The 17,884-nt window shown below is 33.7% G+C and overlaps 1 protein-coding gene across 2 annotated transcripts; it reads right to left on the bottom strand.

The window, feature by feature from the left end:
• Window positions 1-420: 420 nt before the first annotated feature.
• Window positions 421-12,661, bottom strand: LOC140976825 (nuclear cap-binding protein subunit 1-like). Of its 2 annotated transcripts, none has more exons than XM_073441169.1 (19): window positions 12,482-12,661; window positions 12,268-12,327; window positions 11,903-11,959; window positions 10,806-10,877; window positions 10,277-10,339; window positions 9,329-9,505; window positions 6,757-6,888; window positions 6,521-6,587; window positions 6,069-6,268; window positions 4,771-4,844; window positions 4,065-4,149; window positions 3,445-3,513; window positions 3,202-3,320; window positions 2,533-2,671; window positions 1,838-2,332; window positions 1,395-1,700; window positions 1,116-1,282; window positions 836-947; window positions 421-704 (listed from the first exon to the last, which is right to left on the bottom strand). In XM_073441169.1, exons 1-19 carry the CDS (start codon window positions 12,563-12,565, stop codon window positions 594-596), a joined length of 2,589 nt encoding a protein of 862 aa, XP_073297270.1. In that variant the 5' UTR covers window positions 12,566-12,661; the 3' UTR covers window positions 421-593. The 2 variants fall into 2 exon arrangements, with proteins under 2 accessions (XP_073297270.1, XP_073297272.1); XM_073441171.1 differs by having other exon boundaries at window positions 4,771-4,841.
• Between the last annotated feature and the right edge of the window lie 5,223 nt (window positions 12,662-17,884).

Here is a 17,884-nt window from a genome sequence, read left to right as displayed (position 1 = left end):
TTTGATTCGATTCGATTCGTTTACCGCTCTAATCTAAACCAAACAATAAAAGATTTAACGTAGAAGCCGGGGTTTGAGCTCAGGCCCTCGTTCGATTTTTCATGTAGCTGGAGTCTTGGACCCCGTTTTAATATATTAAAAGAAATTCGTTTTTCTTTTTTGATATATTGGTAATTCTTTTTATTATTTGTATTATTTATTAATTTAAAAAAAAACATATCTCTTGTGAAACGATCTCACGAATATTTATCTGTGAGCCGTGTCAACCCTATCGATATTCACAATAAAAAATAATACTCTTAACATAAAAAATAATATTTTTTCATGAATGATTAAGAGATTCGTCTCACAAAATACGACAAATACGACCCGTGAGACAGTCTCACATAAGTTTTTGACTTAAAAAAAATCCAATCAGTCTGACGGTAAAAAATGGATCATCTTGATAAATAATTAAGCATGGAATGAAATAAGTCGGGACTTCCTCCAATCATTACAGCTATGTTCATAATGAGCTCATAGAAACTAAAACTGGTGTAAATCGAATCCATTCACGGTACAACTATGGATCATCAATTCAAACAAAAACGACATCAAAAGCCATCAGCAGGTCGACGCAGACCAGAGTATATAGCTTTCCGTACAAGGGGATGAACGTCCTGCGTCAATACCTCGGCATCTAATTTCTCGATATGAGGCCAAATCTATTGACCACAACAAAAGGGAGGCGAAATTAGTTCCGAATATTACTGGAAAACTACAGAAAAGATCAGACAAGATGAAAACTGTGCTTACACAGGAAACAAGTACCAAGCATGGCAAGGAAGAACATTACCTCTGAAGAATATTGACGAGTGAGGGCCTTAACGTAGCCCAAGGTTGACAGACACCATTGTTCCTTCTCACCAACATTATAACCAGTTCTTGTGCTTTTACCGTTGGGATGACTACAAATGTTCCCAAAACCAACAATAAGGAACATGAAAAGTTTATATGTGTATATAACTATATATATACACACACATATATATAACACTCAAACAGACATGCCCGGAAGCAACTAATAGGCACACAATGATATATGTGGCAATGGAGGATTAAGAAAAAGAAAGCACCTTTTTTGTGGTCTTTCATCAGCACTATCCACCTCTGCTGCAGGAGAATTTTCCTCATCAATAGCCATTTCATCTGCCTCGTGAGAAGGATGCAAGTTACCTTCTGTATCCCGAAGTGGTTCCGCCAATATGTTCTTAAAGTTTTTGTACAAGAAAATAAGTAGTTCCTGCATGTCCATCAATGATTCACCGAGGTCAATACTCTCTCATACAGGACAAAGGGATTTCAAATTTGGCGTTATTATCTTTTAGCCAAAACCAAGCAGTAACACCATATACCTCAATTTCATTGACAGCTCGAGCAAAAAGAGCCTCTTTTGCTTCTAAGGATTCACGCAAAGAAACCTCGGACTCCTTTGTTTTATCAACATTGGATTGCAAACGTTTCATTTTCACAGGGTTTTCTGCAAGAACAGGCTCACCATCCACAAGGGTAAGAGTAGGCTTTGACTTTGCATCCTCTAAGTAAGATTGTGCTTTAGATGCAGCTTCAGAAGCGGAAACCACACTCTTCTTTAGGACTGATATCTCTTTTCTTAAATCAGTAATGCGATTGGATGTTTTGTTAACCGCATTTCTCAAGACCTGTATTAGAAAGATGCTTTATCAAATCAAATAGCAACTAAAAAAACCAGGTTAAAATGTTTATGTGAGGTGACTGCATTAAAAGGGGGGGCTTAGTAAGAGTAAAGAAAATCTTCAAAAGCTAATTGAAATCACACCTCCCAGGGGCGGTCAGAAACATGAAATTGATCAACATTCTGTGGCAAGAATACCCATCTCACGATAACCAGATTAGATACAAGGCGATACCCCATCATTCTGTCAATGGCTATGGCTGTCATTTGGGCATTGTTTCTCCAGAAATAACTCACTTCAGATAAGAGCAAAACTTGCTTGTCCTGATCAGAACAAATCCTTGCAATGACCTGGCAATACCTCTCTAAGACAGTAATCAAATGAGTAAAGCTTTTTGAACCAATATTGAGAAGAGTCTGAACAACCACTCTGAGAGCAATATCCGGCCCATGATCAGGAATTACTCGACTCTCAATCCATGAGATAATTTCACGAGAAGTTAATCGGTCTTTCACCATGCCATTGAGCTCTGCGGAGAGACTGAGTTCAGTTTGATCTGCACCTTCTGCACTGTATCTGAAATTTGGTGTACCTTTTGGTGGAAGTAACTCCTCTAAAACAGGAGCACTCTCAACACTCTTTATGCAAAGTTTTTAAAAATAATAATAATAAATTAATCAAAACCTATAAATGAAATAATTTTTAGACCTTTAATAAACTCAATTTAATTCACATAATATGATAAAACCATGCAAGCACAATATGAGGTGAATATTAAGACGACACATTTTAATACAAAATCGAAGAGTAAAAGTAAATGATTGGTGGCATAAAATACCTGTTTAATTTTGTCCCAGTATGATAGCCGCACTTCCCTTTCCAAAACCTCCTGAACAAACACCCTTTGAGGCGCCCATTTTGGAAGGTCAAGTACATAAGACCATTCTTCCCATGGCCAAATAAATTGAAAATTAGATCTGCAACAAAAATGCCACCAAATGGTAAAAGTAATTCTTAAACATAGATTACAAACTTAACATAGATGAGCAGGCACATTCAAGCAGGAACCATTGTTGATGATAAGTGGCAAACCAATAACATCCAATTTTCTTTCTAGGAAGGAAAGGGAATCTGGGGTCAAAAGCCCCAATTACTACACAAATCAACCAGGAAATCATAAAAATTAATATATTTTACTTCTTAAACACAATAATAGACTATGAAAACCAAGTAATTACTAACTATTTATGTAGTGCCTCTAAGAAAGGGGAAAAAAGAATTACATCATTCGGTTAGTCTTCGAGCTGGTTTATACCATTCACCAGGTCATTTCCTTGGCAAATAATTTTTTGCAAGCTGAATTTTTTCGGCACCCAAATACACCATTAATACTTAATAGCATTTGTAACGTTGTTAGATAGCAAATCAGAAGAACCAGACTATGACTCAGCATCTAACCGTAAAAACAGGCAATTAGCAAATCAAAATATTCAAAATGTTGGCTTACAAATGGTGTGAAAACCAAAGGATAAGGCGTGTACGGCACTCCATGTCTAGATCAGCAATTTTATCAAAAAGAGCACGAACAGCCCCCGCTACAACAGATGGAAAGGCACCTGGAAGAGCCTGCAATAATACTTTAGCGTAAGTCCATCTGACAGGCATTAATAACCAACAATAGATCAAAATATGTTTACAAAGTGGTAAATATGTGCAACTAAAATGGGATAAATGGAAAAATCATCGATACCTTGCATAGATCCATGATGACCAAGGTATAGTAGATGGGCTTGAAGGGGGGTTGGGGTAATAAGAGAATCTGCAAGGCATAAAGACAAATGAAAATCACATAATGCATATGAAACAAGTGCTAAAAGAAGGTAGCACTCTGACTCACTCATCAGGGGAATTTCTCTCTCCTTCACTTCTCGTTATTATCATTATTGCTAATTTGTCATTGCAGTTAATATCACAGCATATACTACTTCCCCATGTACTACTATTTATCTCCAGCGATTCACATAGTGATACAAATATTTCAAATCCTGTTGATCTTCTGGAGTGTGATGAACATGGTGGTGCACCTGCAGTGAAATGTGATTTCATGTGCACTATTCAATCTAAGCATAGAAAGAGAACTCCAAAAACTATCAAACTGAATTCCGCATGTGAAATCCTCGTCCAACAACTATCTCGCATACTCTTACAACATAGGTCTCACTCCAACCCAATTTTTACAATTCAATTCAGAACATCAAATGAATAAACATTCAGTCCAATCAAGCTCAAACTGCATAAGAAAGAAAGGGCAATGGCTAAAAAGTTGGAGCACCATCATAGCTAAAAGATTGGAGTACCATGAGTTGGTACCTGGGAAAATATTGTCTCACACATAAGGTACTCATATCGGAAGGAAACAGGTAGGCCAGCCATGGATGAAGCACATTCCTTTCGACTAGCTTTGCGTGAAACACAAACAAAAAAATTAGATAGAACTCCAGCAAAATATAAAATTTATTGCATGACAATACAATAGAACAAAAAGAGGTCACACATGCACACCAAGTTCTAAACGCTCAATTCAGGAAAGAAATATTGAGAGTACGAACAGGTATAATGCGGCAAGAAGAATTGCAACACCTTGATTGAAATAACATATCAAGAGCATAACATGATCGATAAATTAATCAACCAAGCCTGTATGGTAACAAATCTCCAGCCATCTAAAGTTCAATATCATTAAAAGCAAATCTCTATTTTGCCTTTACCAAAAATATTTCTTTCATCAATATTGTCCCCTTGCTACCAAAGACTCCTAGAACAAAACAAGTCACACAAAGTCACAATAGAAACATCCAGAACATCTAGTAAACTAAAACTAAATCCCTAAACCTCTATTTCAGTTTCCAAAGCCAGCAATTCGAACATTTCTTAGATGGCATCTTCAAAGAAATTCCTATACTACTAACTGAACAGAAAAAAGAATCTATTTTGAAGTAAAAAACAATCATTCAATGGTCCAACCGACAGGGTAAATTATGTAGCTTAGAAAACCAAAATCAATAAATCTACTAACCAGCCATTTAAAAATAAAAGCACGTCTAGTAAATATTCTTCCACAACGAACCGATCTATAGGTTGCAAATCCTGCTGAAGGAACAAAAAAGAGATGAGCCACTAATGAAAAGATAAACCACAAAATTTATCAATGCAAATCCACCAACACAATGAGTCGATGACAGTAAGATAATCCAAATACTTTTTGTGCAAGGGCAAACTTTAGGTGCCAAAGGTTAAAGCACACAAGTGCTACCTCAAAATGGACAGCCACGAGTAATGTATCCAAAAATAACTATAAAAAAATCACCATCCTTTGATAAAAGTGCAAACATTCTCACAACACCAGCAAGGACCAGCCACAAAAGCACAATAAGACTATGATATATGGTTGTTTAGTTGCCACTTTCTGAACATCTGACTAGGGCAAAACTTCATGTGACTTGTTATAACCTATGAAGCACGGACAACTTAAAAAAATTTCTGAAGTATCAGACACAGATATGACACGCGTATCCGAGGCAAAATCCGTGTCGTTGACCTTTTTAGTATTGACCAGTCGGTACGATTTGGACACTTTTGGCTTTTTCTTTTTAAATAATTGCCCTATAATATTTATATATTTTTTAATAATTGTCGTATCCTAGCCGTATCGGGTCTTATATTGTCAAAATTTTCCGTATCACCGTATCCGTATTATATTCAATACGATAACCCGTACCCATATCCATGTAACGTAGGTTATAACAAGCATTTATGGTTCCAAATTACTATGAATATTTTTTCAAGCTCATCAAGGCAAAAGCACAGAACTCAGAGAAAATACTAATAGGAAGTCTCCAAATTGTGTCTCATACCCCTGGAACAGTTAAAAAAGGGGATGAAATTCAATATTTGTTCAAAGATGAAAAACGGATTGGAACCTGTCCTAGTGAGCTATCAATATAGCCCAACGAATTACTTCTTTATCCAGTCATTACAGCACTTCAAGCATGGCAAAACACTACTTAAATAACCAGTGATCACAGAAAGTGATTACATTAAAATCATTTAAGCAAGTGACATGAACATTGAATTGAAAATCAAAAACAAAGTTTTGGAAGACATTAAAAATCGAAATGTTTCAGTAATCATAATGTGAACTTGTGTTTCCCAAAGATGTCATAAATGTATGACCAATTCATACCACAGACTACTTGTTATTGACTATAATAATATCTGCCTTGAAGATTTACATCTAAGCCAATCTAAAGCAATAAAACTTCACACTTATTAGCTTCAGACATGAGAATACCAAATGCAGTCTAATAAAATTACCTCTGTCTTACTAGAAGGAAAAATATTGAGGCTGCGCATACGCAGAGGATATTTCAATTCAGCTTCATGCTTCTGTATGCCATAAGTGATCCCTGTTACTTCAACCGGGGGATTAGGTTGCTCAGGGCAGTTCAAGGGGCCAAAATCATGAGACTTTCCAGAAACCAGCTGTGGTTCAAATGAAAGGTGGGGTCTGGGAACTGGAGTAAGAATATAACTCAGGCAAGACTTTTTAAGAACACAATAAAAAGATAAAATCTATGAGAAGAAATATCAGGTCTCTGAATGAATGTTGCAAAACATTTATTATAGGTGATTTTGTCCACAAAATGAAAAAATCTAATAATGTTGTTAAATATACATATAATTTTGTATAATAAATAAATAACAGACGTTTGGACATCTTGATGGATTAAGGAAACTAACAAAATCAAACATAAATGTAACCATACCGCTATCCGCCTTCCATCCCTTGGCGGAAAGATCTTGAATCCGGTCCCATAGATCCTCCAAGAAGTCCTAAAGATGCACACACTAAACAATTAAAAATAGAATATATCATTTATCAAATACTTGAGAAGACTTGTACCGATTTGCATGCAAATGTTTCATTTAGTAAAAGAAAAGGAAAGAAAGAAAAAAGGCATCTAAATTTTAAGAAGAAATAAAATGACTGAAAAGAACATACTTTTTGGCTATCATCCTGATTCCTTTCATCATTGTATTCAAATGCAGAGCAACCAGTGTCAGAAACGTGCCTTCTGATACTCAAGTACGCTTGTATTCCCACCAAAACTCTATCTATCTCCTCAGGGACTTGCTGGAAATCAGACCAAACAAACAATAAATTTCAAATAACCATAAAACATTTACCAGAATTTTTTAAAAAAGCGAAAAAGTGCAAAAAAGAAAATAAATTAACTTTGTGGCAACTAAAATAAAAATATTAACCCCCATGCATTGTATTAAAGGCACGTAGTTGACCTAGAGCCTATGTGTGAGGAGATGTATGCATCTTATCGCAACAAGAATATATTATCAAAATTTAATTTGATGTTATTAAGATTATATAGTTTAAATATTATTTTTCACGGTGTGATTACAGGAAGGATTTCTTAAAATATTCAAATCAAGAAATTTTAACTCATATAAAGTGGTAACCTGGACAATTAAGCTGTGGATCTATGTTATCATGGTCGAACAATTTAAATCTTGTGTTGTATTACATTCTTTTTTTATATATTGCTACCATTTAAAATTGAACTCGGTGCAAAGTAGGAATTTCAAGTATAAATCTATTTAAGCAAAAAAGAAAGAATTTAAAAATCTATTCTGATTGTCTGGCTATAAGCCAGTTCAACTACCCGTGATTATTTATCAGCTGGTCTTATCTCCACTTATCTACACTCTAACCGGCACAGTTTTGAAATTATTTTTTGCTGCTCAAATGAAATGTGAGATCTCCATATGTCCACTCTTTATCTCTCTAGTTGAAAAACATCATACAATATTTTTTCCCAACACATTTTTGCTCTTCCAAATTATTGATTCAATTGAATATTCCATGGCCAATTTGAGAGGAAGTGCCAGAAATCAAAGAAAATTGCATAGAATCAGGTTTGCTAGCACAATCAAACTTATGATATGTGATTGTGTGTTTTTTAGAATAAACTCATGATGTGTATTTGATATTATTTTATGGTTATTTCATCAGAGAATAGATTTCACATTACATTCATAGCAAGATATTGTAGCATTTATGAATAAGTGAGTATATGTCTTTTCAACTGAGAGAAATTAATTTAAGTTTTAGCCCCCTAAACATTATGACATGGATGAAGAAGACCATTGTGGTCAAACTCTGTAAATCCTATGATTTGTTGCATTATTTTTTTACTATTTATGATATTTAAATTCAAGAAAAATTTACACGTATTGATATACTTTACAAGTTAGTGAATATCAACAAAACAAATAATTATAAGATTATGAGAAAAAAATGAGGGGGGGATGCAATAAATTGTACATTTAAGTCACACATTTTACTTTCAAGGAACGTTCCAAGTGCAACTCAAGCCTTCAAGGCATGCAATGAAAAGTTTCATGGCCATGGACCATGGTACACTATTCACCAGAAAGTTTGAGCTTTGGCCTGTGCCTTCGCGCGAGAACTAAACTTTGTTGTGTGTTGTAAGTTTTTAACAACTTCGTCATGGTATACAACTATCAGGCTTCAAGATCATACCCAAATCCCATTTCAAAAGACTTAACATTCTAAAAATATGTAAATCAAATATGAAGCTATAAATTAGCACTAGACAAGATGATTGAATACAATCTATACAACAAATGTATGGCACTCAAGGAAAGAGCCCATGTTGCACAAATGAAAATTAAAGGTTCCTCAATAACTTCTACTTTTTCATAGGAGACAACGAGACAATTTTCCTTGAAAGCACTAATGCAGGACATAGCATTCCATAAAGAAACATAAACAACTTCCAAGAAGACGATCTTGGCAGAGACATAGAATAACTAAAAGCAATAAAATGATCATTATTCTTTCCAAACAAAAAGGCTATCTAGATATGAACTTACACCAATACCAATCACTGCATAATAAAATTGTAGAGCAAACTCAGGGGCTCCTGTTTAGCACCATTCTCATGTTTTCTAGATAAGTCATGGATTCAGATAAAAAAAGCTAGCCTCTGAATCCAGGGATTTGTAACGGACTAATGAAGAAGTACATTGTCTATCAAGATTCAAGCTGTCCTAATGTCATGTTTTCTCCAACTTGATCTACTTTGTATACCAACCCACTATCAGATCTAAGCCTTACTCACATACGTGATTGTTTATTTCATGACATTTACAATAGTGAACGAAATTGATAGCCATAGACTAAGGAATTATATTCTTATATTGCAAAAGGTCCATAAGACCAAAAGTTTTTAAGTAAAACATGAACGAGCTAAATGAAGTCATTGACATTTTTATTTTTCTCTACAAGTTTTTGTTTCTATACAAAAGGTAATTGTTACATTTAACAGGCATCTTGGGTGCCTCCATCAGACAAGAACACGAGTCCGTTATCAACATGAGAATGCCTATCAGCAAGGGGGGGTGAGGGGTAGGGGAGGATGCTGCCTCTCATAGGAACACCGAACACCAATTAATAAAGCCAAAAATAACTGACAACTTTCCAATTATTAGAGTCGCACAATACTCGTGAAGGAAGGCAAAAATGAATGATTTACCTCAACAAGTTCTGCTCCACCCCAAGGGAGACAAGATAAAATGCATGTTATATAAAAATCGGCACAAGCTTGCCAAGAGGAATTTCCCTTTTCATCATCCACTGTTGTCGCTGCTGATGACAATAATGTTTCGAATAAAACAATTAACGAACTTGGTAGGAGAACTTTACTGCACATCTGCATTCCATAAGACCAGAAAAGGGGAAAAAGAATATGAAATGGAATTGGTACGAATAAGATTCATTTTAAGAAAGGATTGATTCTATTATCACTTAACAAGGAATTATAAGTCAGTGAATTATATTAAGACTCAGATGATTCTTATAAAATGTTGAAAAGTCAGTCTCAAGTTTCAAGGAACTACAAAAAAAGCGAACGGAAGAAAAGTAAGTCATGGCATTCAAAATAATAAAAGTAAATAGTCAGCATGAGACAGCAAGTGAGAAGCCACATGAGTTTCAAACTCATTTTATTCCAGATTAATAGACCACAACGATTTTTAAAAAAAAAGAAGCATATTTCCTTGTATTTGGAACAATATAGAACATATATGAAATCAGAGCGCATATGAGCAGGCTTCATGAGAACTAAATTTATTTTACTTCCGATAAAAGTAATGCAAAAAAAAAAAAATCAGCAAATCAGAGGTATCAATGTATGAAGATCCAGTGGAGATCAACGCTTTGAGCATTACATGTACAAAGTATAGCTGTAATACATGAGGTTCGTTTTTGGTTCACAATAAAGAGTAACTGCAGAATATATTTAGCATTACAATACATGAGGTTGGTTTTCGGTCCACGATAAAGAGTAACTGCAGACTATATTCAGCATTACCAGTACAAAGCATAGCCGTGATACAAAATGGTTGTTTTAAAATCCACAATAAAGAGTAAGGATAGAGCCTAGAGGTATTCATCAAGCAATAAAGAGTCACAAAAAACATACCAGTACAGTCAGAAAACGCATAAGTACACGGATCCTGTTACAATTTCCAACTTCTAAAGCAGCCTGACAGTCGGTAAGGGAAAATATATCAATAAATGGGGTTAAAATGAAAATAAACAGCCAATAGCAGAGAACAATTGATGTCGACACAAAATGCCAGTGAGTTTCCCAAAATTGGTCCCAAGGAAACTAATTAAGTCCAATAAAGCATAGGGAAAGTCATCTCATGTAAAGACTACCAAGTACAAACTTCCAGCAGAAGTCTATTTTGGCAGATTGATATGATTGCAGCAGATATTCCAGATCCAGAATAGCAATAAAATAAACCCCAACTTTGGGATAAACGTAGCAGGCATGCATACATATGTTTTTTGGTAGATGTGCATCACAAGGACACGTCTCTTTTGGGTTTTGTGAGAGAAAAGAGTAGAAAGAGGGACGGAGGAAAAAAGAGATCAGAAGCATGACTTAGAAGATAGATATGCAGGAACAAACATCAAAAACAAAGTTCACAATTTGGTTCCATGACCTGCAAATTAGCATGAATCCTCTCAACAATATTCAGGACAAAATCTTCATCTTCCAAGTTTAAGAGTCCAACCTATAATTATAAGAGAATTTCATTTAGTATATGGTATTGTGCACAAAAAATTGACAGCATGGTGATGTGTCTGTCCATGACTCAAAAATTTATACAGATTGAATTTAAACATACACATGCAACACTGAATCTAAACAACAGTTGTAGCAGAAGTTGGCTGCTCTTTAGGCATGTAGAAAATCCTACTTAGATAGAAAATTTTGTTCGCACAAACACCCAGATTTCAACAAATTAACTTCCTCAATCTCCAATATTTTCTTCAGATTTGTGTAACAGATCTACGAATTTCACAAAAATAAGAAAAGAAGATGCTACATTGTAGAAGGATTTAGGATTCAAAATGAACTCAGAACCGCAGGAGGAAAGAGTTCCACCAATGCTTGATTTCCTATTTTTAGATTGGATTGGTCCTATGCTCAAATATATCGTCCATGAAAATTTGATGAATTAAATTCTTTCAACCATCTTGCAACTTGAATAATAATAGTCAATACTCAATAGACATTCTGCAATTAAAATATTAAAAAAATTCCCCAAAAATCCAAGCGAGAGCAAAAATCAGAAGAAAAAGGTGCATCCTTAGAAGATTCAAAAATCGAAGCAAAAAAACTATTTAACTGCAGGAGGAAAGAGTTCCAGAGTGCTTGATTTCATATTCTCAGATTTTCTCATCCCAGATATATGTTCCATGAAAATTTGATAGTTAAAATTTATCCAACCTCCGCAACTTAAATGGTAATAACCTAATAGGTGTTCTGAAACTACATATCTTAAGAAAATCCCCAAAAATCTAAGCGAGACTACATATATGCATTTTTCGGTCTCAATTTACTGCAACGGTTTTCAAACAAATCTTCATTGTTTATACGACGAGTAATATCCCAGCAAACAGCAACATACAAACACCATAGTGACCATACGGGCGTAGAATGTCTCAACACATATAAGCACATTGCAAGAGAATGAATATAAGTAAGTAGGATCGAAGTTAAGCAGAATAAAACTTGCAGGAAAGGCTTGCATACCAATGTTGCATACAAAGGTATCTTGTGCGGCAACTGCTCAGCACACTCGAGAAGAAACTGCAAAAATATATAAAATAAAGCAACTTGGGCATAAAAATATTCAGGAAAAAAGAATATATAATTCATTTGACATTAAATAACCAAATCTATGTGGATGAGAGGATGAATTCGACATAGCAACTGATTTAGCAGCGCTGTACATGTCACATGCCTCTAATCCAATCGATATGCTAATAGTTTCAAATGAACCAACGAGCCAAAGAAGTAAATACACAAAACAACTGCCGAACTGAAGGAATGAAATTTAGTACAGAATTGATAAACTAATAAACAAAATAGCATAAAAAGCATGGAAAAATCCATACGGGTAAAATATCGTCACTGGAATGCAACAATTCACGGCGAACAACGCCAAAACAGGTCTCCTGAAATATAAAACAACCAATGCATCAAAGATTGAGGTCTGGTCAAGAAAAATGAGACAAGAGTAACGGAATGCAACCAAACGAGAATTTCTTGGTCGGGAATTCAGAAATAGAGAACTAGGGTTTGGAAGTAGCACAAGGAGTGAGGACTAACCAAATGGTCCTTGTAGTCAGTGTTTCCACCATACTCCGTGCAATTCTCTCCGATTCGGAGAACAAGACTCCGCCAACTGCTCATCCTGCGGCGGAAGAAGACTAGCCTAATCTTGGGTAACGACTTCGAAGCGTTGCAGGACCTGAGCGGGTTAAACCCCCTCCCTTTTCTAACTCTCCTTTTTTTAGTTTTTTTTTTTAAATCGTATCTATATTGTTCTATACTATTATATTAAATTTAAAGACATCATAATAACTACTTAGAGATGACATCAACTTTTTTTCCAATTTTATCCTTATATGATATTAATATTACATTTTTGTTTTTTATTTTTTTTTTGTTTTAATTTCACACATACTTTTATTTTTATTTATTTATTTTTATTTCAACATTTCAAATATCAATTTAGTCCCTTCATAATTTGTCAACTTTCACTTTAGTCCATCGATAATAATAATAAAGATTGTACACACACGCATCGTGTGTGCATAGTAACTAGTATTGTATTATATATTGTAAAAATCGGGATCGAATTGATCATAGAAACATTAGTTTAATTAGTCGATTTATTAGTGAACAAAGAAAAATATTATCTAAGCGAGTGAATAAATTGACCTTGAAACAACAACGATTAATTACTATTGCTATAAAACAAGCTTGTATTTTATCGTTGTCACCCTTTCTCAATAATGAGAAACAATTTGAAAGAGCCGAGTCGACCGCTAGAACTACTAGTCTTAGAATCAGAAATAAATAGGCTTATTCTTTGTTCACTTGAATCAGAATTCCAATCCAAACTCAAACCCGGATTGGTATTTTGTTCGACAAATATGAGAATCCATATTTTATTAATAATTATTTGATTGTATAATTATATTGTTCCAGACTACAAAAATATAAAGTAACCGTTTGCCCTACTCACAGTACTTGCCCATGGACCAACCATCAACAACAAGCGGAACTCGAACTTGAGATAATCAAATTTCAAAATCTCGACTTTAACTATTGAGTCAAGACTTCACTAACATTAATAATTATTTTATATATATCTTACAAATACAACTTCGCATATTTTATTCCAATATAAATTAGGAAGGCCATATCATCCAAGAGGTTTTCATTTTGAAATTTTCAGTTACATTATAAATTATAAACATGAAGAAACGAAAAAAAAATATTTCATCAGATTGATATTGAAAATCAAAATATAAATTTATTAGCTGTGGAAATTAAATAAAATCTTTAATTCAGTTGTTATTTAAAATTATAATGTTAATTATACTGGTTGGTATCATGGATGTAAAACTATTTGTGTTTCCTGTTTTTATTTTTGTTCAAAATTATTAAGTAAATAATTTTTTTTTAAATAAATAAATGTGTGTTTGAGAATTAAAAATACTTTTAATAAAAAATAGTTGTTATAAATCACAAAAAATAGAATAATAGAGAGAATTCACAAGAGTCGGATACTCATATATAATTTTCATTGAACTCAATCACTCTTTTATAAGAGAAAATAACATTATACAAATTTTATATTGTCATATTTATATTGGTAATAAATATTTGAAATCTAAGTAAATCATCTATACAAGGACGGATCTAACGTATGGGCAAAGTCCATGGCCGAGTCAGGAATATGGATTTACCTAGGTCGAAATTTTAAACTCTAAAACTAGAATATTTTAATATTTTAAATTGATCTACCAAAATTAATATCAAATTAATTCAAAATTATACAAAATGTACATATATTTTTTTAAAAAAAATAAATTTATGTGGCTCCGCCATTGGGCAAAGCTATGCTTTTCGCCCCAGTAAGAATTTTGGGCCAAATTTTTTTAATACTTAATCCAATAATTTTTAACTGGTATGAGTATAAATAACTTTAGGATATTATTGAGGAAATTAATGAATTTATTCTTTTATTAACAAATATGAATTTTTTCGGTTTGTATTACATATTCGAGAGATGATTTTGTTTGATAAAATTTGGGTGTGATATTTTAATATTATTGTTAATCGTGTGTTTAGATTATTAATTAATTTTTACTCATTTTTTTAAATATTGAGTTGAATATTTGGTAAGAATGTTCTTACATGTGAAAGAAAGATAGGAATGAATATGAAATAATGAGCATTGGAGTTATTTTACTCAATGGTTTCTATTTGTGTATTGTGTTGTCAAATTAGGCAATTATTTATTATATCTAGAGAAAACTTTATAAAATATACTGGGATAACGACAAAAATCGAAACAAAATTTCGTCTATCATATTAAAAGTTTTGGGCTACGTTTGTCGATACTTCCACATATTATGGATAACATAAAAGTCATCTCTATTTTTTTCTCGAGAAATCTTTAGAATTCTCACTGCTCAGCTTTCCATTCGTTGTCGGATTGCTAAGGCCGACTTTCGTCCCTGTTCAACGGGTGGGTCTTGCAATCAAGCTCCCTTCTGCCGTTGCACTCGAGGGCCAATCTCCAACCCAATTCAAGTTATGCAAAACCGACTTTATGTATTCCTCCAACTTATTTGCCTGTATTTATATTAGCCAGACCACACACTGCACTTGAGCCTTGACTTCAGTTATTGGTAGTCACCAAGTCTTCTCGAGAGTCTTGATTCTCTGTAGCAACTCCATTAGTTTTCCTGTGTACCGTTGGTGACTTCTAAATCATAGGCGATCCAACTTCTTCAAATCTCCACCTTGGTTCACCTATGATTTCTCAGGTCATACTTCTTAGTCCTAAGGAGTTCTATACAACTTCCCAATACTTACTAAACAATACTTAAACTCATACGAGAGAGGTGGTTTTGTTGGCAGATCTGCAGGGTTATCTAAAATTGACATCTTTTCGATTTTATTTTTTCCTGTACAAGGACCTGATGATGATTGTATATTATTTAGCAAGTGTTTAACTTAATTATTTTAAAGTGCTAAATTAAAATTAAGTCAAATAATTTAATTGTGTTTAAAATACATTTTTGATTTATAGACGACAGTGATTGTACATAAAGAAGCAAATTGCCAATGATAATATTATTAATGATTTTTTCTCAATATCTTCCCAAATACAAAGTTTTTGTTGTGAAAAAGTAAAAATTTACGGTAAAAAGTACAAATCTCAAACTCTCAAAATTATCACATTGCACACTTTATAATATTTTTCTCTCAACTCAATTGTGATTTTCTTCACAAATGAGAGATCTATTTATAGAAAATTTTTATAAATAATCCAAAATTAAATTAATCATTACCTTCATCATCACAAACAAATTTCAATATTCAACACCTAATTTTCAACATTCAAATATTCAACATTCAAATATTCAATACACACATTTTAAATTTTATTTTTCAACACTCCCCCTTGTGATGATGATCATAATGAATGTCTTCATTACGTGTTGTTATACTGCCTCGTTAAAAACCTTACTAGGAAACACCCATTGGGATAAAAACCATAGTAAAGGAAAAAGAGTGCAGTCACGTAAACTCCCTCTCATGTTGACACGAACAATTCTTCACAAATTTCGTAGAGTGCGCATCTCAATATTATATATGTGCTTTCTGAATATTGTCGTAGGAAGTGCCTTTGTGAAGAGATCTGATGAGTTTTCACTTGATTGAATGTGACGAACATCAATACATTTATTCTTCTCAAGCTCTTTGGTGAATTCGAAGAACTTAGGAGGAATATGTTTAGTTCTGTCGCTTTTTATGTATCCTTCTTTGATTTGAGCAACACATGCAGCATTATCTTCATATAGTATCACAGGCTTCTCGTCTAATGATAATCTGCATGAGATTTGGATATGTTGGGTCATTGATTTTAACCACACACATTCACGACTTGCTTCATGTAGTGCAATAATCTCGGCATGATTTGAAGAAGTTGTTACTAGCGTTTGTTTCTGTGAACGCCAAGAAATTGCAGTGCCTCTACGAGTAAATACATATCCAGTTTGGGAACGTGCTTTGTGTGGATCAGATAAGTATCCAGCATCGGCATAACCAATTATACTTGCATTAGCATCTTTTGAATACAAAAGTCCCAAGTCTGTCGTTCCTCGTAGATAACGGAATATATGTTTAATTCCGTTCCAGTGTCTCTTTGTTGGATATGTGCTAAATCTTGCCAATAAATTTACGGCAAAAGATATATCAGGCCTTGTACAATTTGTAAGATACATAAGGGCACCGATAGCACTTAGATATGGTACTTCTGGACCAAGAATATCTTCATCATCTTCACATGGACGGAATGGATCCTTTTCTATGTTTAATGATCTAACAACCATTGGAGTACTTAAAGGATTTGATTTGTCCATATTAAAACGTTTAAGGATCTTTTCTGTATAATTTGTCTGGTGAACAAATATTCCACATTCTTTTTGTTCAATTTGTAAACCCAGACAATACTTGGTTTTTCCAAGATCCTTCATTTCAAATTCTTCTTTCAAGTATGACACAACTTCTTGAATTTCCTTATTTGTTCCAATGATGTTTAAATCATCAACATATACAGCAATAATTACGCATCCGGATGTTGTTTTCTTAATGAAAACACAAGGGCATATTGAATTATTTACATATCCCTTTTTCATCAAGTGATCACTTAGCCTATTATACCACATTTTGACGGATGGCTTCAAACCATATAAGGATCTTAGTAATTTCACAGAATGACATTCTCTGGGTTTTGAACTTTGTGCTTCAGGCATCTTAAATCCTTCAGGGATTTTCATATATATATTACTATCAAGTGATCCATATAAGTAGGCTGTAACAACATCAATAAGACGCATTTCTAAATTTTCAGATACTGCCAAGCTAATCAAATACCGAAACGTGATTGCATCCATCACAGGAGAATACGTTTCTTCATAATCAATTCCAGGCCTTTGAGAAAAATCTTGTGCAACAAGTCGAGCTTTATATCTTACTATTTCATTTATCTCATTTCTCTTTCGAATAAAAACTCATTTGTATCCAACAGGTTTTACACCTTCAGGTGTAAGGACTATAGGTCCAAAAACATTACGTTTATTTAGGGAATCCAATTCAACCTGGATGACATCTTTCCATTTTATCCAATCCTGTCGATTTTTACATTCACCAAAAGATTTTGGTTCATGATCTTCATTATCATTTATGATGTCGATTGCCACATTATAAGAAAATATATCATCAATTTCTTCTATATCTTTTCGGTTACATATTTTTCCAGTATTAATATAATTGATAGAGATTTCATGATTCTCGTCAGTTTGTGGTTCTGACAGAACATTTTCATCATCATGTGTTTCTTCAGGAACATCATTCTCTATTTTGTGATCATTGTGTTTCTCTATGAATTTTCTTTTTCGAGGATTTTTATCCTTGGATCCAACTGGC

The sequence above is a fragment of the Primulina huaijiensis genome, chromosome 5 (assembly GCF_012295235.1).
Source record: "Primulina huaijiensis isolate GDHJ02 chromosome 5, ASM1229523v2, whole genome shotgun sequence".
NCBI classification, from domain to species: domain Eukaryota; kingdom Viridiplantae; phylum Streptophyta; class Magnoliopsida; order Lamiales; family Gesneriaceae; genus Primulina; species Primulina huaijiensis.
This window is presented reverse-complemented; position numbering and strand designations above follow the sequence as displayed.

Bases quoted from the DNA above. Each gene is read 5' to 3' on its own strand.
- LOC140976825 (XM_073441169.1), bottom strand. From the start codon at position 12,565: ATGAGCAGTTGGCGGAGTCTTGTTCTCCGAATCGGAGAGAATTGCACG. The intron at 9,506-10,276 runs GTATGTTTTTTG...TATGGAATGCAG, and splicing joins TGCGTTTTCTGACTGTACTG to ATGTGCAGTAAAGTTCTCCT. The intron at 2,333-2,532 runs GTATTTTATGCC...CTTTGCATAAAG, and splicing joins ACTGGGACAAAATTAAACAG to AGTGTTGAGAGTGCTCCTGT.